Below are 21,535 nucleotides of genomic sequence, written 5' to 3' on the forward strand. Positions count from 1 at the left end.
CACGTTGCCCAATGAAGGAGAACAGCTGGAGCGAGATAGCAGCCGTGAAAGGATCACATTGGCAGCCTTACACACCATAGTGTTTCTTCGTTCAGCGTGCCGCTTTTTCTCTCACGAAGGGCGAGGGCACGCCGGCAGCCAGAACAGTCTGCAGTCACTGTAACGGTTATGCACAGCTTCTGCGAGCTAGCTTAGCTTCCACGACGTACCCGCCACGGTGGTCTAGTGGTTATGGTGCTGGACTGCGGACCCGAGGGTCGCGAGATCGAATTTCGGCCGCTGCGGCCACATTTTCGATGGAGGCGAAAATGCTTGAGGCCCGTGTACCTAGATTTATGTGCCCGTTAAGAACCCCAGGTGGTCGAAACGTTCCGGAACCCTCTACTACGGCGTCCCTCATAATCATATCGGGGTTATTGGACGTTAAAGCCCAAAAATTATTATCCTACGAAGTAAACAGCATATAAGCAAGAGAAATGACGTCCGGAAGAACACGCGACCACTTGTCACTAGTCCCGGTAATCGGGTTCTAATCGCCGCACAGATTCCAAGGGCTGACGTATCGGCCCCCCGAAACGCACCACGAAAGCGCGGACAATTTAGAGTAGGTCCTTTAGTGCGCCAGCAAACGCGGTTGTGGTCCAAAGACCGAGTCAGAGCCAAGAGTTGACTTTTTTTTGTTATGTAGGCACATTGAATGTGCATGGACCCTGAAATTTTAATTCCGAAAAACGTTTCCAGCGCGCCAAAAAAATATTTGAATCTGGTGGCGTGAGCATCCCGTTTTTGCCTAACGCAATATTTTCCGATTTCACAGCCAAATTTAATACCCCTGTCACACGGCCACCACCGAACTCCGTTTATCTCCGTTCCGCATTGAACTCCTTAATGGAGCTTAATCAGAATAGAGTTGTGGCCGTGCTACACGGCTCGGTGCAAGCTTTCGACGGTTGCCGCATGGGGTAGAAAGAGCGCTGCTGCGCTCGTCGAAACGTCCAATTTTTTGCCTGTGTAGTCGCCCTTAAAGCAACAAAAACGTGTTTTTGTGTGTTGATGAAGTGCTCGGAATCACCATTGCTGTCACAGTGCTTGTGCGTGCGCCTCACACGTGCAGAAACAAATATGGCGCGACGCTTCACAGCGGTGGCTTGGCGAGGCGTTGGTGTGGAGAGTACAAGCGCTGATGTCCGAAAAAATACAACCAAAACTTACACTACGGGGCGTGAAATGCTACGCAAAAAAGAGCAAAATTATAATTGAGCTCATTAGGACGATTTTGCAAGTGCGGTTTTCAGCGTAGCAGTAGCTGGCTGGGAACGAGAGTACTCCATCGAGCCGAAATGGTCATTACCGAAATCCCTCCACCAAAAGCTCCATTTAACTTCCTCAGCGAAATGGTGACCATGTGACATGAACCCCATCTCCCTCGAGGAAAAGACGAGGGAGTTAAACGGAGTTCACGGGTGCCCGTGTGACAGCGGTATAACTCGAACTATAAACATTGTGTCAAAAAGTTTTAATACTCAGGTTTTATTACGCATCGCTCTGAATTACATGCATGATTTCCTTATGCTGTCCTCACAGGAGAAAAAATATAAAAAAAGGCAAACAACGCCGCAAAAAAAAAAAGCGTTTGCTAACAATGATGCGCATTGGCACGTTTCCTATTTCACACTGAAACTTAAAAAAGTGTCAAATGTAGAACAAGGCATTTGCAACATTTCTGCTAAAGATTATTTTCCTAAAGAGAGCTCAACAAAAGAAGAAGGAAGTTAAAGCAGCAGGATTTTTCAAAAAAAGTTTATTTAAAAAACCTAGAAAACTACCAAACTCCGGTCTGAACATTGACGAAAATTTTTTATCGAAGAGCGCTTATGTCAATCAAAGCACGCTTTCGATATTATATGTCCTCATTCGCTTTGTTCACAAGACACAACGGCCCAAAATGTCCTATGCTGTGTGCGCTCACTTCAGTGTCTTTGCTGGTTTTATCAGCTTGCATTGTGCGTAAATGTAGTTCAAATAATTTTGCTGGAGCGAAACTTCGCTTTGGTGACTTGTCTTAAAAAAAATGTATTCTCAGGTTTTATTTTTGTCTAGCGTGTGCGGGCTGGGCTGGTGCCGCCCTCCACATTTTGCATCCTAGAACCTCGTCTACAAGCATTCGAAGAAATGTGGACGCACCTGTTGAAGATATCAATCGCTTCTTCTTCCTGAAGAAATAATCCGCCTGTTTCATCGCTGTTCCAACACATGTATACATGATTTCCTTGTGACGCGTAAAGAATTACTCACATATGTGTCGCGAATATGCTGAGTCTATGGCAGCAGCTTCCGCAGATAAGCAACCCGAAAACCTGCAGAAAAAACACCTTAATTGCAGGAAAAGAAAGCATTATTCACGCGACAAAAATTACTTCATCAGCACTCTTCTTTTTGTGCACGCGTAAATAATCGGCATAGAATACTCGAACCTAGCCGTGAGCCGCGCGCGTCGCGTGTAGTAAATAACTAGAACAAGTCGAAACGTTTATACTGAACAGCGCCGCACTCATTCTCTCACTTCTGCGCTGCTGTCATGAATGAGTCTCCAGAATGGCTCACGGTTTCACGTTTTATGACGAAGGCTGTCTAAAGACTTTGTACTGTGGTAATTAACGTGTGGGCCACGCTCGTTGTCCAAGGATGATGTCCGTCTGGCGCCACCACTGGCCTCTGCTGTTCTCGACGTGGGAAAGCACGACCTAGCAAGGTGTCGGCCACATATGGCTTAATCATGCAGCACCACGCGTTTTCTGGCTGCTGAAACGCAGAGGTAAAGGTCGAGGTGATATAAGAAGTTATCCGCGACGCCGAAAACATCTGATAGCGGGAAGCGAAATAAACGGCTCGGGAAATGGCTGAGGCAATCTTTTACAAATGTTATTTAGGCACAGTGCATGTCGAATGGGGATGACATAGTATCCAATGTACGCAATGGAAGGAAAGCAGGCAGTGAGAGAGCACCTCGACAGCAGCGCGCTGCTGTTTGCGGAACTTAGTTACGGATTAAGCTGGCCGGCCGCTGCATACAGATACTTTGTTTTGTGTGCAAGGCAAGTTTTGGAGAAGTCATCTAAAACACGTCCTCGCGGTGTCTGCCATGCTCCTTACTAAAGAATAATGCAGGGGCAAGCTGAGGCTGTGGGCTGCAAACTGTGCACGTGTCAAGCCATCAGAGGGCGCAGCAGCACACCCTGGACACAAATAAAATATGAGAATATGTCTTTCTTAGTTTTTTTTTTCGTCAAGTCACCCCAGCGAAGTTCTTGTGCTGCAATATAATTGGGTCATTCCATATCAAGTGTACCTGGTAAATTTTCGACCATCTCCGATCGTGCTGAAAAAAATCGGGCTGGTATGTGTGCATGCGAGAAGTAGTTATTGCGGCGTTATATTTCGAGAAAAAAATTTGTGTTGCCTAGAGGGCGCTTCGAACATTATGCACGGAAGTGAAAGTTTGTCGTACATAAAAATTTATAGAAAATCACTGGTTTGAGCCATTACTATGAAACATTTTTTTCTTAATTTCAAGGCACTGCGCTTTCATGACTATATAGTTCATTCATTTTTCTTTCAACTTTCATTACTTTTCGCCTTGACGAAAAGTCGCAAGATGCTGCATGTTTAGCATTTCTTAGAAAGAGCAGCGATTTTTCCGCGAGTAATATATTGACAATGGGGGCTTTGTAGGTTCCTATAGCAACTAATAGAAATACTGCAGGATCGAAAGAAGAAAAATTTAACGGCACAGTTAAGCTAGAGTTTGCTTAACTTGTTTTTATGATTTTTCCGGTATAGGGCACGCGTTGGTTTACACCTGAAAGGTCATAAAATCAACTTAAACAAACTATAGCTTAATTATGCCGTTATTAATTGCGTAAGACCATGTATCTTATTTGTCAGAAGCCAAACACGACGCCGTGGAACAGCTCTGCAGGCCATTGACTTCGCTATAATTCTGCCACTTTGGACGATGAAGCGGTTGAATATTACCTGCCCTTTGATGGTCTGTACCGTTCCATAATTTTAGCGCTATCGCCATTTTTACGTTATATACAGCAGTATTACTAAAATAAGTGGCAAGCAGTTGTATGACGTGCATTATTTGCGGCGAAAAGGTTCCCGCTGGAATCCTCCGCTGATGTGCTATGCAGTGAAGGCGAGGCAAAGGAAAACTTCGTGCGACCTTGTGGTTGTTCAGTTAGAAAATTGTTTTCTCGCTTAAACCAAAAACTACTCTTTGCAAACTTCCTGTACGTCATACCCACAAAGCATACTACACAGCGATGCAAAAGTCATATTTTTACTTGGACCGCTACATTGTTAAAATGAAGCCCCAATATGGGTCAAAACGCTAGTTTTCCCGACTTTGTCACAATATTGTGGCAACGTTTCTGCTTCTTTCGATCCCGCAGTATTTTTATCAGTTACTATAGGAACCTACAAAACCCCCAATGGGAATATATTACTTGCGGAAAAATCGCTGCTCTTTCTACGAAATGCTAAACATGCAGCATCTTGCGATTTTTCGTCGAGGCGAAAAATAATGAAAGTTGAAACAGAAATGAATGAACTATCAAAGCCATGAAACAGCAGCGCCCTGAAATTCAGCAAAAATTGTTTCATATGAGACGAGGTTTATTGGCGATGCGTTCCTGTGGTGACGCTTCGAACAAACACAGCGAGTCGGGGCAGAGCACCGTCCAGAAAGATGCCAGCGACCAGCAGCGCGCGGCGAGCGTTCGCGATACTGCTGACCGGCGGCGCGTCTTCTTCTTCACAATTCGCCCCCGCCGAAAAAGAGCCATCCTGGCGACCTAGGAGTCTGGAGGCAGAGGGCTGTGGTATGGCTTGAGACGTGCCACGTGGACGAGGTCACGTCCACGCCGGCGCATGTCGTCAGATGGCGAAACTGGCTCAATGATAAAATTCACCGGGGATGTTTGCTCCAAAACACGGTAAGGCCCTTCGTACTTTGGGACGAGTTTTGAGGAAAGCCCAGGAGTTTGGTAGGGAACAGCCAGCCATACAAGAGATCCAGAGGAATAGCTGGGACTTCGAGGTGAGTCGGCGTTGTTTTCCTTCTGGCGCTGTTGTTCTTGGGATGTAAAGGTGCGCGCGAGTTGGCGGCACTCTTCCGCTTGTCGGGCAGCTTCGGACACAGGTGGGCATTCCGAAGCGTCCGGACGATATGGTAGGAGAGTGTCGATGGTGTGCGAAGGTTCGCGGCCATACAGGAGGAAGAAAGGTGAGAATCCCGTGGTAGACTGTGTCGCGGTGTTGTATGCGAACGTTATGAATGGAAGAACGCGGTCCCAGTTACCATGATCAGATGTCACGTACATCGCGAGCATGTCACCGAGGGTGCGGTTGAATCGTTCGGTGAGCCCGTTAGTCTGCGGATGGTATGCCGTGGTCCGTCGATGAACAACGTGGCATTCGGACAGCAGAGCTTCGACGACTTCCGAGAGGAAGGCTCGACCTCTGTCACTAAGGAGTTCCCGAGGTGCGCCATGTCGAAGGATGAATCGGCGTAGGACGAAAGACGCTATGTCCCGCGCTGTGGCACTTGGCAGCGCAGCAGTTTCGGCGTAGCGTGTCAAATGGTCCACAGCGACTATGATCCACCGATTGCCATCCGGTGTCATCGGAAGTGGGCCGTAGAGATCTATGCCGACGCGGTCGAAGGGGTTGGCAGGGCACGGAAGTGGCTGCAAGGCTCCAGACGCGCGTGAAGGCGGTGATTTGCGACGCTGACAGTCAGGGCAGCACTGAACAAATTTTCGTACAAAGTTGTACATGCCGCGCCAGTAGTAGCGATGGCGAATACGTTCATAGGTTTTGAAAACTCCGGCATGGCCACATTGTGGATTGTCGTGGAAGGCAGCACATATTTGTGATCTTAAGCTGCGGGGAATGACCAAGAGCCATTTACGGCCTGCGGGAGCGTAGTTCCGTCGGTGTAGCAGCCGATCACGAATGGCGAAATGGGCAGCTTGGCGTCGGAGAGATCGGGATGCAGGAGTGGTCGATGCTCCAGAAAGATAGCCGAAAAGAGAAGCGATCCATGGGTCACGGCGTTGTTCAGTAGCAACGGAGTCAATGTCGAGAGATGTGACTGAGTTTGTGCAGTTCGTTGCGCAGGCCGAGTCTGGAGGTAGAGGCGAGCGGGACAAGGCGTCCGCGTCAGAGTGCTTGCGTCCGCTGCGATAGATGACGCGAATATCGTACTCCTGAATTCGGAGTGCCCAACGGGCTAGTCGGCCAGACGGATCTTTCAACGTGGCGAGCCAACAAAGGGCATGGTGATCCGTTACCAGGTCGAACGGGCGACCGTACAGATACGGGAGGAACTTGGTAAGCGCCCATACTAGAGCTAAGCACTCCTTTTCAGTGACGCTGTAATTGGTCTCTGCTTTTGTCAGCGTGCGAATCGCATAGGCGACGACGTATTCGGAGTAGCCGGGCTTACGTTGGGCGAGGACAGCGCCAAGGCCGACCCCACTAGCGTCTGTATGCACTTCAGTTGCAGCTGTTGGGTCGAAATGGCGAAGGATGGGAGGAGAGGTGAGCAGACGACGGAGCGTAGCAAACGCGACGTCGCACTCAGGAGACCAGGAGGAGAGGTTTGTGTCACCGCGTAGGAGCTGGGTCAACGGCGACATGATGGACGCGAAATTTCGGACGAAGCGCCGGAAGTAGGAGCACAGTCCGACAAAACTTCGAAGCTCTTTAATGGTAACAGGCTTCGGGAACTCGGCGACGGCACGAAGTTTCGCAGGGTCGGGTAGAACACCGTGCTTAGATACTATGTGGCCTAAGATGGTCAGCTCTCGCGCGGCGAAGCGGCACTTCTTGAGGTTGAGTTGCAGTCCAGCGTTGGTTAAACACGTCAAAACCTGTCTGAGCCGATGTAGATGGGTAGGAAAATCGGGAGAGAAAACGACAATATCGTCGAGGTAGCATAGACACATAGACCACTTGAGGCCACGCAATGTGTTGTCCATGAGTCGTTCAAACGTGGCAGGTGCGTTACAAAGGCCAAAGGGCATCACGTTAAATTCGTACAGCCCGTCAGGTGTAATAAAGGCAGTTTTCTCGCGATCAGCTTCAGCCATCGGAACCTGCCAGTAGCCAGAACGTAAGTCTAAGGACGAGAAGAATTCTGCTCCTTGAAGGCTGTCAAGGGCGTCGTCGATGCGCGGCAAAGGATAGACGTCTTTTCGCGTCACCTTATTTAAGCGACGGTAGTCGACGCAAAAGCGAATAGACCCGTCCTTCTTGCGAACTAGCACGACAGGAGATGCCCAAGGACTGTGGGATGGTTGAATAACGCCACGGCGTAGCATATCTTCCACCTGGTCGTTGATGACGCGACGCTCTGCAGCAGAGACGCGGTACGGTCTTTGACGCAACGGCTGGTGCGAACCGGTGTCAATGTAGTGGTGGACTTCCGACGTGCGGCCCAATTGCGGCTGAGAAACATCGAACGAAGTCGAGAAGTGTTGGAGAAGTCGAAGAAGCGCGGCGCGTTCTGCGGCAGTCAGGGTATCGGCGATTGAACTCGTGAATAATTCACTCGACGAGCCCTCCGGTGTTGAAAGGGCAAGAAGGTCGCTCGAGTCAGTATGACACGATTCGTCTGGCATGTTCAGAAAGAACGAAGAGTCAAGCTCTTCCACGCGACCGAGACATTCGCCGACAAGCAACGTAACCGGTGCGGAGAGGGGATTGTAGACAAAAATATTGCTGTGGCCGGCAGCGATGTCAAGAGCAGCAAAAGGCAGTGGGACGGCTCTGCGACTCAAGAAGGTGTCGGAAGGTGTGAACAAGACCGTAGCATCGTTGAGGCCACCGCAAAAGACAGGGACAACGGCAAGTGAGGCAGGCGGAATGTCGGTGTCCTCGCGCACGACGAGTTTAGGCAGCTGAACAAGAGCGTCGTGGAATGGCTCTGCACACAGCGGCGAAAATTCAACTTCAGCGCGTGCACAGTCGATGACGGCATTGTGACGTGATAGAAAATCCCACCCGAGGATGACGTCGTGCGAGCAAGCAGAAAGAACTATAAACTCCACGACGTACATAGTGCCTTGTATGAATACGCGGGCAGTACAGGCTGCGAGAGGTGTGATGTGCTGTGCGCTGGCCGTGCGTAGCGACAGTCCAGAGAGCGGTGTGGTCACTTTGCGTAGTGAACGGCAGAGCTTGGCGGCTATAACAGAAACGGCTGCGCCGGTGTCTACAAGGGCAAACGAAGGAACACCATCGACAGATACGGCAACTACGTTAGCAGGAGAAGTGCGAGGACTTGGGCAGTTCGAAGATGGCGCAGTTCTTGCCTCTTGAACTGCGGCGTTTAGTTTTCCTGGTTCGAGGGTCCGGGTCGGCGACGCATTGGGGAGAGCGATCGCCGTCGAGGAGATGGTGAGCGGCGCGACGGAAAGGCAGGGAGGTCAGTGTAAGCATCCGGTGGTGAGTGTCGGGTAGGAGATGGGCGCATGGGATGAGCGCCGTATTGGAACGGCCGGATAGCGTCACTGGATGTTTGAAAGCGACGGCGACAATTTCGCGCAACGTGCCCTGGAGTACCGCAGGCGTAACAAATGGGGCGATTGTCAGGAGTCCTCCAAGAAGTGCTCACTCGCGGCTCGGCCCAAGATGTAGGAAGAGGTGCAGATTGGTGGGAATATTGCTGCATAGGTGGGTAAGGCTGCTGGGGAGGCCTACGCACCACCTGGGCATACGTAAGAGGTGAGGCTACGGGTTGCATAGCCGGCGCATATGTAAGAGGCGCGGCCACGGACTGCTGATGGTGAGCGACGGGAACGGCTTGAGCGACCTCTTCGGCAATAACAGTGCGGAGCGTTGGCGGCAGACGAGAGGGCGGCTCCTGTGTGAAGGGGACCAAGGAAAGTTGAGGAGCAACTTCTTCGCGCACGAAGTCCTTGATCTCCTGAAGCGTCGGCGAGTGCTCGGGAACAGTACCAAGACTCGAGAGCGAGTCGGCGTGCGATGAAAATGGCCGAGTCAGGGCGCGCTGCTTCCTCAACTCGTCATAACTTTGACATAAGGTGACGACTTCCGAAACGGTGCGAGGATTCCTGGCCAGGAGCATCTGAAATGCGCCATCGTCGATCCCTTTGAGGATGTGCTGAATCTTGTCAGACTCAGGCATGGCGGCGTTGACACGGTTACAGAGATCGATGATGTCTTCAATGTAACTCGTGAACGTTTCGGCCGTCTTCTGTGCTCGAGTGCGCAAGCGTTGTTCGGCGCGAAATTTGCGGACAGCGGGTCGGCCAAACACTTCAGCGAAAGACGTCTTGAATACTGACCATGTCGGGATGTCGCTTTTGTGGTTGTGATACCACATTTCGGCAACGTCAGTGAGATAAAATACGACATGGGTCAACTTGTCGGCGTCATCCCACTTGTTGTGCGCGCTCACCAGTTCGTAGTTAGTGAACCAGTCTTCTACGTCGGTCTCATCGGCACCGCTGAAAACCTTGGGGTGCCTCAGCCGAGGAACTCCGGTGCCGCTGCCGGACTGGGCGGACTGGGCCGGTTGGTCGACGTTGGTTGTCATGACGGGCGGAAGTGTTCTGCTTCGCAGCTCCAGGTTCAGTTGACGGGGACCCTCAGCACCCTCCACCAATTGAGACGAGGTTTATTGGCGATGCGTTCCTGTGGTGACGCTTCGAACAAACACAGCGAATCGGGGCAGAGCACCGTCCAGAAAGATGCCAGCGACCAGCAGCGCGCGGCGAGCGTTCGCGATACTGCTGACCGGCGGCGCGTCTTCTTCTTCACACATAGTGATATCTAAAACCAGTGATTTTATATAAATTTTTGTGTACGACATAGTTTCACTTCCGTGCCCCAACTTCGAAGCGCCCTCTAGACAACACTAATTTCTTTCCCGGAATATAACGCCTCAATAACTACATCTGATATTCACACATACCAGCCCAATTTATTTCAGCACGATCGGAGATGGTCGAAAATTTACCGGGTACACTTGATATGGAATGACCCAATTAAAACTTTAGATTTACGCACAGTGCTAGCTGATAACCAGAAAAGACACTGAAGTGGGCATAGGACATTTCGGCCCGTTGCATGTTGTGAACAAAGCGAACGAGGACATATAATATTGACACCGTGCTTTGAATCACGTAAGCGCTCTTCGATAAAAAAATTTTCGCCAAAATTGACAACCGATTTTTTTATTATATTTTTGAAAATGAGGTTTAAAAAAAAACTCGCTTGTTAAGTATCTTTTTGTTTTTTTGTGCTCTCTGCGGGAAGATAATATTGACCAGAAATGTTGCAAAGGCGTTGTTTTATATTTGACTTTTTTTTTAAAGTTTCCGTGTGAAGTAGGAAACGCGCCATAGGCGCATCAATGTTAGTAAACGTTTTGATTTTGGTGGTGTTTGCCATTTTTACTTCTTGAAAGACAGCATAAAGAAAGCTTGGATGTAATTTAGAGTGATGCTTATTAAAACCAGCAGCAAAAAAATTTTGACACAGCGTTTAAGTACGCGTTGAATTCGGCCGTGAAATCGGAAAATATTGCGGCAAACAAAAACAGGACGCCGACGCAGCCACATGCAAATATTTCTTGGCGCGCCGGGAGCGTTTTCTGGAAATAAAATTTTCGGTTCCGTTCGCTTTGAATGTGCCCACAAAACATATGAAAAAACCAGACAAAACAAAAATCTCAACCGGACATGCATGTTCGATTTCTCGTGGAATCACCGTATGACGTTTCCTTGGGCTAGTTGGTTCATATATTCAGTACACAAACAGCTCGAAGAAGACAACAAGCAAGAGCATAGAAACACGCACACACGTGAAGCGCATCGGCGTGTGTGCGTGCTTCTATGTTTTTACATGTCGTCTTCTTCGTGCAGTTTGTCTACTGAATCTGTGCACCAACTAGCCCAAGGAAATGCTATACTTCAGCGATTTGTGTGTGGGCGTGTTTCTGTTTTCTATCGTGTTGTCTTCTTCGCGCAGTTTAAACTTGTCTGTTGGGCGATACTGCGCCCACTTGAGCTCGGCTTTAACAGCCCCGCTGTCAAACGCTGTTGTAAGGAAATACGGCCGCTCCAGGGAGAGAAGCGCCTTTCGGGCAGTCTGTTGTCTCAACGCGAAGAAGTTCAATGACGAGAAAGGAGGAGAGGTCGGCTTGATAAGCGGGTTTCTAGCCTGCTAATCCTCACGGGGGTAAGGGGAAAAGAAAGAGGGAGGTACAATGATAGGTGACCTTGGTATGGCACGAGTCACTGTCCTGCGAGGGGACTGTCTTTCGGTCGCGTATTGAGGGCATACGCGCAGGATGTGGTGAATAGTCTTCGACGTGTGACACACGCTGCAGTTAAGGTTTTGCTCCTGTCCAATCTTACAAAGGTATCGTCGTGCATATGGAACACCCAGACGCAATCTATGCAGCAGCGTTTTCCGGTCCCTTCTTAGCTGGAATGGAAGCCGAAAAGCATGACCAAAGTCGTCTATAAAGGCGCCCTTGGCGATAATCAGGCTTATCTCATAATCGTGTCATAGATGTTTTCATAGACGTAGACAGCAAGGCGTTGATGTCATATCGGGAAAAGTGAATTGATATGAATTCGCCGCTAGTGTGCTGGCTGCATTTTCCCTTCTGCGTTAACCTCTTTGTTCCCAGCTATGCCACAGTGACTGGGAATCCATTCGTACACCAAAGGACTGTGTGCAGCTCCTTGCTTCATGTAATGGCTGATTAGTTGAAGTGCCGGCTTGTAGTGGTAAAATAATGTCCACTTCGCGGGACTCAGTACAATGTAGTGGGCAGCTTGTCGGACGCCGGTCAGCTCAGCCGCAGTAGTTGATGTCCGATGCGCTATCTTGAGGCCCATGTGAGGTACCGTGAAAGCTGCTGCTAGGAGGTATGCGTGACAGAGGTACCGTGAAAGCTGCTGCTGAGGAGGTCTGCGTGACAGAGCCATCAACAAGTACGAGCGGCCATGGGCCCGTGCTTCGCTGCGCCAAACTTCACGCCACTTAGCGCAAAAGTGCCCGCAAGATTTTATTTCACGTTTTCTGTTATTTCCGCTGATAGAATGGGCTCAATAGATTCACAGTGGTGGAAACACTGTAGTGGACATGTATATATAGAGCGATGAACATCAATGCTTATAATAAAAATAATTTAAATTGTGACAAGACTGCTCGAACTACATAAGAACTTTGAGTCCTGGTATATTTTCAAAATAAACGTTTCCATTATTGTGTGGTACAACGAGGTTTCATTTATCGTTCAGATTTGCAAACATACATAACGTGATTACTATTTTTAAACGCGAAGCTTTGCTTAGCGAACCCAAGGTACTTTGAGCGTTTGTATCTACGTATCTATCTATCCATCTATCTAGCCGCCTACGTCTGGGTGCTCTCGTGATCGCCTCCTTAACTTGATATAGACCAAAATTGGTATGGGTGGGTAAGAGCGTTTGACGAATATGGCTGTGTCACAAAAGTCGCATATGCTTAACATTGCCTGCGCATAATGTCCTAAGGTACGTCATGAAAAGGGTTTCCTTTTTGTCTTTTTTTTTCACTTACGCCCAAGGCGAAAGCGCTCTGATTCTGCTCTAAGAATGGTGTGCCGTGAGCGTACGTGCACCGCTTAGTGTGTGTTAGCGTGAGCCGTAAGACGAGCACCCCAGCTGCGTGCCTTGTTTTTGTTTTGTCTAGTATGGAACTGCTTGCCGTGAAGGTCACCGCCAGCAGAGCCAGAGCCTTAAGACGTGCGTCCGAATTACGTGTCAGATCATGTGCTTTTGTTTGTGTTGTGTCTGAACCACCGGACATTGTGTCCGAGCCACGTTTCAGATCATATGCTTTTGTTTTGTCTATTGTTAAACGGCTTGCCGTGAAAGTCACCGACAGCGGAATCTGAATCACGGGACGTTGTACCCGAGCTACGTCTTAGACCGTGTGCCTACGCGACCGCGTGACTGGTGTTTTGTCTGTGAGCTAATGGTTCGCCCGTGAAGGACACCGAAAGTGAAGTGTGAACCATGCACGGTAGCAACCAGTACCTACGTGACCGTTTCAAGGATGCATCGACACTACACTAGAAGCTGGGACCGGCGGCCGGAGAAACGTATAAAAAACGGCCCCAGCCTATGCTTCATCAGTCTGCTCTGCGCCGGAGAAGAGATCCACGCTGGGCAACTCCCGGGACAAAACGCAGCCACCCAGCACCCCCGGTCATCGTGCCGCCGCCGCTGACCCATCTCGCCAGCTTCGACGGTCGCTCATGAACGGCGCCGGTGTTGAAGGACTCTGCTGCGCCCGGTTACGTATGTCATTCGCTTGAACTTAGTGGACTGCGGACTCTAATTATTTGCTCGGCTCTTGCTGTTGGTAATTCATTTGATACTGCTCAGTGTCTTGACATATTTGAATTTTCATGCATGCTGCACTTATCTGAATAATTGTGGAATGTACAATTAGTTCGCGCTTGTATTCTAGATAACTGTTCTGTGCGATTGGGAATATCTTTTTCTTTGTTTTAACTCATTATTAAAGTTTTTTTGTGTTCGTTGATTGGAGAAGGCCCTTGACTCTTTCATACCGGTGATTGGCGCAAGCCATACACCAGAGGCCCAACCCCCATGCCACATCTTGGGAGAAGCTTGTGCTTCGGCCCCGAGTCGTGACAGGCTGTCTCATCAGGACATGAAGAATGTTTTCTGGTCACGTGTGCTGCGCCACATGTTTAGTTGTTTTTTGGTCACGTTGCCGTGTCACGTGGGCTGTGAGGTGAGCCATATAATGTGCTGTAGGGTCATGCAATGAACAAAAGTTAAAAGTTTAGCGCTCATCCTGTTGCCTGTGTTTCCTTCTCCGCTGTTGCCTCTTTTCTTCACGCTCAAACTGAGCTGCGCTATACCAATACAGTATTATAAATTTTAGAGACCGGAAGTTCAGGCACGAAAAAACAAGGTTTTAGGCGCCTATAATAGGCCCTAAATGCTGTCATTTAGGCATATATAGGCGCTAAAAACTATCGTTTGGGCATGTATAGGCAGAATTCATAATTACTTCAGCAGCGTGATTCAGGACAAATCTTCCTTCTAACAAACAGAGCAGGCAAATCCTGTGCTTTGGGAAAGTTAATTTTATTTTTTTTCATGAAAAGAATTAGGAGAAGAATAACCATTTGAATAGATTTAAGTAAAAGCTACGGTGACTGGACACTGTGAGAAAGGCTATGAAAGCAGTGGCAAACCAGCACCATCTCAAGGTTTTCGGGCTTGAAGTTGTGCCTTCTTTCAGTCAGTATTTGTTTGTACGCGGAAAAAGAACGCTCGACGTCCACTGAAGTTAGTGGAGCGTACTTGTAGTCCGGCACTTTCGATGCTCTAATTTCATCTGGAATCTTCGAATCGGCACCGCTCAGAAGATTAGACACTTGTTTTAGCAAATAAAATCCGAGATTCATGTCCAAGACAGATTTAATCTTCGAGGTGACCCTGTCAGCGACAGGTCCATTGGGGAGGGTGGCGAACCTTTCCTGCAGGTCCAAAATTAGCTCAACACTCTGAGTCAGAGCGGCGCCCGAACTTTCAAGTTTCTGTATGCTTTGTGCAAGGAAAGTAAAATGAGCACACAAATAGGCCAAGTCAGATTCAAGTGTATCGTGGTGTAGAACAGTCTGGACTCTTCTCACGGCGATGCTCTCGTCCGCTGCAAAACTGTTTATAACAGCCTTAACACCAGCGGAGTGTTTGTTGTAGTAGTCCACTGCCTTCAGCCAAGTTCCCCAGCGGGTAACAACGGGCGAGTTCACAAAGTAGGCGATGGTATCACCGCTCGTTTTTTCCAGTTGTTTCGAGCATACCAAGAAAGGTGTTGTTTTCTCTTTTGCATCCAGCTTTCCAACTACAAAATGTCCAAGTAATCGTCCGGTCGCATCTGTTGTCTCTTCCACTGAAATCCATATGTATGATTCACCGAGTTCTCGACTGATTTTTGCTAACGTGTCCTCGTACATTGGCATCAGGTACTGCTTGCGAACAGTGGACTCTGATGGTATATTCTGGTTGCAGTACTTTTGCAAAAAATTCTTGAATGTCTTGTTTTCGATCTTCGCCCAAGGGATGTTAGCAGCGACCAATGCTTCGCATAAGTCTGCGCTGAATTCACTTCTCTTTCCTTGAGCAAAAGCTTCAGACAAGAACGACTGCCTCGACGTTGTTTGTTGGTTGCGTAGAGCGTTGGCTTTATGCAACGTTGTTTTCTCGTGCTGCTCCAGATGACACTTTTTTTTCACATGGTACCTGCGAGAATAAAAGAGCGAATTGCACTAGGAAGGTGCGTTGGATACGTGGAACTTCTTTAGTGCACTTGCGCTTGTACTTTTCCTTGCGGCTGTCGAAAAACTCTGTGGAAATGGCGAAGTTAGATAACACGAGCCCGAGCGTGCATTTTAAAATTGAAATGCTTATACCTGTATTCGACCGAAAATGCTCCGCACATTTCCTGTTGCATGCGAGTTGACAGATGCGGATATAAAAACAACAAAACAATGAATCTGAGTGCCCGTGAAGTCACCAAAAAATGCATCTTATTTGCCCAGGTTCAGGGGTTATTCGAATTGGCAGTTGCGTAAGCAATGTTGGGAGCTTTATGCCAATGCGTGTTTCTGAGTGGACGTCAAACGCAACATATTGACCTTTGCAATGTCTTCTCACCTGCTTTCCACATGGATGGCAAAATACCGTTTCTCCATCGACGGAGTAGCACTGCGATCCACTGGTCCATTGCCTGAAAAGGACACTTTTCGGCGTCTTTTTCTTCGGCATTGCTCGGCAGACTACCGACAGCTGCAGTTATGAACACAAATGCCAACGAAACTGACGCGTAGGCTGTTGGTTGCAGCGCAAGAGTAGCTTAGCTTTGGCTTGCTAGAGTAGACTCTAGCCTCCCTCACGCAACCGCCGAGGTGCACTACTCTCGAACCAAGCGACGGAGATCTTTTAAGGGGGCCCACTAGCGCTAGGCTAGCTTCGCTTTACCTCGCTGGGATACACTCTAGCCCCGCTCACGTAAAGGCGCGTTGATAGACCGACGTTATTGGCGCGTTGGCGAGCGTCACATGCGTCGGAGCACATCGGCCGAGTCCAGTTATACGTTGGCTGTGGCAGTGCGTCGAACTAGGTCTGTTTTCGTCGACGTCACGAAGCGAATGCGCGCATCTACCCTAACCCGCACTGTAATCGCGCCTTAACAGGAGCTAAAAACGTAAACGAAAAAACATAACTAGCGCGCTATGCGACTGTTGAAGTTAATATCGCCACACTAAATGCTTCTTGTTTTCCTCCGTATGAACAGCTCATTTAAGCAAAACGTGTACTCGACGAACGCGAAAAGGCAATTTTAGGCGCTGAAAAGCTGATATAGGCACGAAGCTCGAAATAGGCACTTATAGGCACAATAAATGTTTGATTAAAACGTTTCCCTTCCCTTAGTACGTGCTTATATGTTAAATAGGCTCGAAACGGACTCCAAGAAAAAATAGGCATTTTGCCTGAAGTTCCGGTCTCTAATTATAATGCACCAACTTGCACAATCTGCAGTACTTATCGGTAATGTAGCGTTTCAGTGTAGTTTAGTGGTTCTGTTCGTGCATCGTCTGGGTTGGACAGCTCTTCCGATGACGCCCGGTTCGTGATCCCTCGAGCTACCGCATTGGCGCGTTCATTGCCATGGAGAGAGGCGTGTCCAGGTGTCCAGAGGATTCGCACCCTGCGTAACAAAGTGAGTGTATCGATGTCAGGATGCGGTATGTGTAGGGTGTGAACATTCTTTTCGCTATGTTCCGACAGGCAGTTTGTGAGTCAGTAACCACGATGATTGGTTCGTCCAGTGCTGGTATTTGTGAAACGTGCATGATAGCAAGGGCGATAGCAGCCTTTCTGCCGTGCCGCTGCCCAGGGTGTTAAGCGTAGCCGATACCGTTACAGAATCGGTATTGTCCACCACGACCAGACACGTGGCCCGTTTCTGTGGATATCGGGCCACAGCAGCGTAAAGGACTGGTGTGTTAGATGTGCCGTCACCGACGACTCGCATTAGTGCTTGAACTCTTCCACGTCTCCGGCCTTTATATCGATCAGGGTGCATATTGCGGGGTATGGGGGCTACTTAAATTTTCCTCCTAATGTCGAATGAAAGATGTTTCGGTTCTTGTTGCGGTTTGTTTAACACCCTGTATCGCAACCGACAGAAAATGAGACAGCCCTGTCTTGTCCGCTGGAGACGTTCAATTTGGCCGTTACGATGTCCTCCAACTAGTCCTCGTATGGTGGTGTGAACCCCAAGGCGTAGAAGGAGCTTCGTTGACGCGTGACGGGGCAGTCCCAGAGCAGCCTGTAGTGCCGTGCGGAGAAGGGTGTCCATACGGTTTGTCTCGGTTTGAGTAACGTCGTGGTACTGGAGGTGGTAGGCAAATCTGCTTATGACGAGGGCTTGCACCAATCGGAGAATATCTTTTTCGAGAAGTCCATGTCGGTGGTTGGTAATGCGCTTAATCATATGAGTCAAATGGGCGATTTGTCTGCGTAGTAGTTGGAGGGTATATGTGGCCTTGCCGTTGTGTTGTATATAAAGTCCTAATATGCGGAGTCAATCTACATTTAGAATAAGGTTTCCATTCAGATGCACAGTAACGCCTGGTGGTATGTTGGTTCTTTTTCGGCGTTTAAACACCAGCAGGAGTTCCGACTTCTCAGCTGCGCAAGTGAGTCCTCCGACTAAGGCATACTCTTGAACCACATTGACAGCGTCCTATAGTTCGTCTGGAATGGCGCCGTCTGGTCCTTTGCTTACCCAGATTGTGACGTGATATCGGCGTAGAGTTCCCCAAGTTCCCCAAGGCCAATGGTTCCGTGCGGTCAGATAAAAACGCTCGTACGGAATCGTAGGTGCGATTGCCACATCGGGAGGAGGCAAGGTTGTTTAAAAAGTGGTCATGTGAGACATTATTAAGTGGCCCCTTAAGATCCAAGGCCAAAAATTGCTATAGTTTGAGCCACACTTGGACCATCCACGATATCTTCCTTAAGTTGTAGCAGTACGTCCTGTGTCGACAAATTAGCGCTGTAACCGAATGGGGTGGTAGGAAAGAAGCTGGTCGCCTCGAGGCGATCTTCCAGGCGCGGTAGAGCAACGTGTTCGAAGAGTTTTCCCGACACACAATGTCAGGGACATGGGTCTCAGATTTCGAAGGGACAAAGGTTTGCCAGGTTTTGGAATTAATATGATATCGGCATGCCGCCATTCCTGAGGAAGTGTTCCGTTTTTCCGATCTTTATTCTAGAGGTCAGTGAGTTGATGGATGGCCTTATCATCGAGGTTGCGTAGTAGTGCATAATGAATGCCGTCTGCTCTCCCGGTGCCGTGTTTCGTCTTATGCCTAGCAGGGCTGCCCTCACTTCTGCCTCTGTGATGTCTGCATCCTGGTCTGTTTCTTCCTTGAATGGATAGTCTTTCCATTCGGACCGAGGAGAGCGTTAAGAAAAAACCGACACCGTCAACGGAGACCCGACAAATGCAAATAATAAAAATTGGGATCCTAGCAGGAATCAAACCCAAGCATTCTGCGTGACAGTCATGTATTCTACCACATAATAATAATATCTGGGGTTTAACGTCCCAAAACCACGCTGTGATTATGAGAGACGCGTAGTGGAGGGCTCCGGAAATTTCGACCACCTGGGGTTCTTTAACGTGCACCTAAATCTAAGTACACGGGTCTCAAACATTTTCGCCTCCATCGAAAATGCAGCCGCCGCGGCCGGGATTCGATCCCGCGACCTTCGGGTCAGCAGTCGAGTGCCATAACCACTAGACCACCGTGGCTGGGCATTCTACCACATAGCGTCGCCAGGTATAGAACTTGCTTAGAAAAAAAGCGCTATGCAAGTGTAATGTCGGTGCAACATCAATTGTGGTTGTAGTGCTGGCTATCTAATTTTATAACAAAGCATTAAACACAGCATATGTACTCCTATGATACAGGCGTCATGTCGGGTTAATGTCAATTGTGGTTCCAGTGTTGGTCCCTCTTTTAAAGCAATCTAATGGACATTACATTTGTATTCCTATGATTCAACAAGCTATACTCAAGCGTTGCTCGTCCGCAGAGGAATACGCGAACTTACGTATGATATTCACATGATCGCACGGTAGCGTGGACTTTGTTTCGCTCTAACGCTCTAACGTCAGTGCTGATACTACGTCGGAGCGTAAGTTTGCCTTTAAAGGACAGTGCCTGGTAAGGCCAGTATGTGCACACAATTTCTCCATTCGCAAAAACACGTCGATCCATCTTGTAACGCTTGGCTCAAGGCCAAAAATGCGGCATAGAACTATTGGCTGCTTCGCATGAGACCGCTTCCCACATGGCGTGGGATCGGCTGATTTTCTACGAAACACTACTCATTCTATTCTGCAGGCTTCCCACGGAGTGTGTCGCTTCCCGTGATCCAGGAGCTCTATGGTAAGCCAAAGATTCGCGCGCACAAACTCGGTGCAAGGAGGCACTCCCCTAAGCGATGCCGCATTGTCCTCTTTTCCTTCTAGGGGACGACTACGAGATCACAAGAATGGGTATCACCTTCGTTGAGCGCTCCTATGTGAGATCGAAACTGATCAAGGAAACGCTGTGGCACCTCAAGAAACCTTGCACTCAAGGCTAGTTGTTTGGCCACGTAAACGAAACGGCGTTGAAAACTCGTAGACATACCATCTCAAAAATAAAATCTTTTTCACTTGTTTGTAGACAAACTGCGGGTAACAAAGGTAATTATTTATATGTGTATTTTAGTTCACTGTTATCTTATCTTTTATCACATGGAGCCCTGATACAACCCTGAATAGCATTTCGGGGTCCTGCCTATGTTCAGCTATGATTTTATTATATGTATAGATGAAATAATAAGTTAATTGACTGATTCTTTGACAGGTTGTTATGAACAGCCAGTTGTCTTGCAACCTTGCCATACTAGCAGCTGCGGCACTCTTGGCGGCTGCTAAGCGCGCTGTACCAACTGACCACGAATATAGTGAGGTCGCGGAGAGCCTGCGAATATCGTTGCCCTGGGCTCTTGTGAAATTCATGGCGGTGTTAGATTTTCTGAAATGAATGCAACGACAGGATTGACGAACGACACCCCAAAATAAATCAACATAATATTTTCTTGGAACATTTTGACTGCGAAAACATTTTTAGGGCGACTCAACGAGAAAACTGCGCGTCCCCGCGTCCACTCCCTGTCGCGTACGACGAAGCCCTATAAACAAGTAAATATCTAAAGCACAATCAGTTTTCTTTGCGTTTCGCACCCATGATCTCACGCTCAGAAGCTGCGTGTTTTACCCGCTGGGGAACACACCCAGAGTCTTTATTAGTTAATCTTATGGTTTTGTTTTTAAATTTAGTTCATGTATGCAGGGTGTTTTCGTAAACAATGCAGGTGTTTTTCGCACATGAATTACACGTCGAGGAGCGAATACGTTGCCGTAGCTGAAATGACGCGGTTGCGACGAGAACTCGTTAATTATTATTTTAATTACTGACTTGACACCATTGTTTATATTCGAAAGACGTAGTGCATGATAACTTATGGTATCTCCATTTTTTAGATATCAAAAACCTTCCACGTAGTTCGGGAATTTCTTTATCGAATTTTAACGACGATATTGAAACTGATCGCGCCACATGTGCTCGAAGCTCGCCCACTCTGTTACGTCAGACAGGAACTACCGTGGACACCGCTAAACTTGGTTCAACAATGGCGAGGGCCATGTGCAAGAATGCTCGATGCAGCGCATGAGCGCAGTCTCCGACAAAACAAAACAAAAAACGAGACACTAATTCTATAACAAGCGCCAGTGTTGTCGACGTGCCTGGTAAGCCCACGATGTGCACAGAGCTCCTACACTTACAAAAAAATTCCGCCACCTCCCCGCAAAGGGAACCCTGAGTAGTATGCGAAGCAGCCATAAGTCGACATAGATTTCTGTAAATGTTTTATTCTCTTCATCACTGTTCATGGTCCTTCTATTGGAGGTTTCCCTGAAATTGTTACTCGTCATATATGACTTTAAGCTCAGGGCAACGGTTCCCCTGACGTTGTTACTCGTCATATATGACTTTAAGCTAAGGGGAACGTTTTCCCTTGAGTATTACGGCCTTGTAGTCCATAAATTATAAAGTTAATGGCTCTTGCCATTAACGGGTAGAGGACTGGAGTTGGTATGACGACTGGAGTTGGTCCACGTATGCTTGGCGTTTCCACCAAATGAACTTGCCAGAAAGCGGTCGCCGAGTGGCGACCGCACCAAGCGATGGATGACTTAATGTCTGAACCCGTTCCCGGAGGACTCAGGGTCGGGAGGCTGTTGTACAACTGGTGTCATAAAACGCCCACAC

General features: G+C 48.4%; 1 protein-coding gene across 1 annotated transcript in view; it reads left to right on the forward strand.

Annotated features, from left to right (window-relative positions):
• LOC119386511 (probable thiopurine S-methyltransferase) overlaps nucleotides 1–20,427 on the forward strand; it is an 85,918-nt gene extending 65,491 nt beyond the window's left edge. The window contains exons 8-9 of the mRNA XM_037653777.2: nucleotides 19,556–19,600; nucleotides 19,684–20,427. Of these exons, the coding sequence (XP_037509705.1) occupies nucleotides 19,556–19,600; nucleotides 19,684–19,799 (161 nt within the window). The 3' untranslated portion in view covers nucleotides 19,800–20,427. The remainder of the gene's footprint in view (nucleotides 1–19,555; nucleotides 19,601–19,683) is intronic.
• The last annotated feature ends 1,108 nt before the right edge of the window (nucleotides 20,428–21,535 follow it).

This window comes from Rhipicephalus sanguineus, chromosome 3 (genome assembly GCF_013339695.2).
Source record: "Rhipicephalus sanguineus isolate Rsan-2018 chromosome 3, BIME_Rsan_1.4, whole genome shotgun sequence".
In the NCBI taxonomy this organism is placed as follows: Eukaryota; Metazoa; Arthropoda; class Arachnida; order Ixodida; family Ixodidae; genus Rhipicephalus; species Rhipicephalus sanguineus.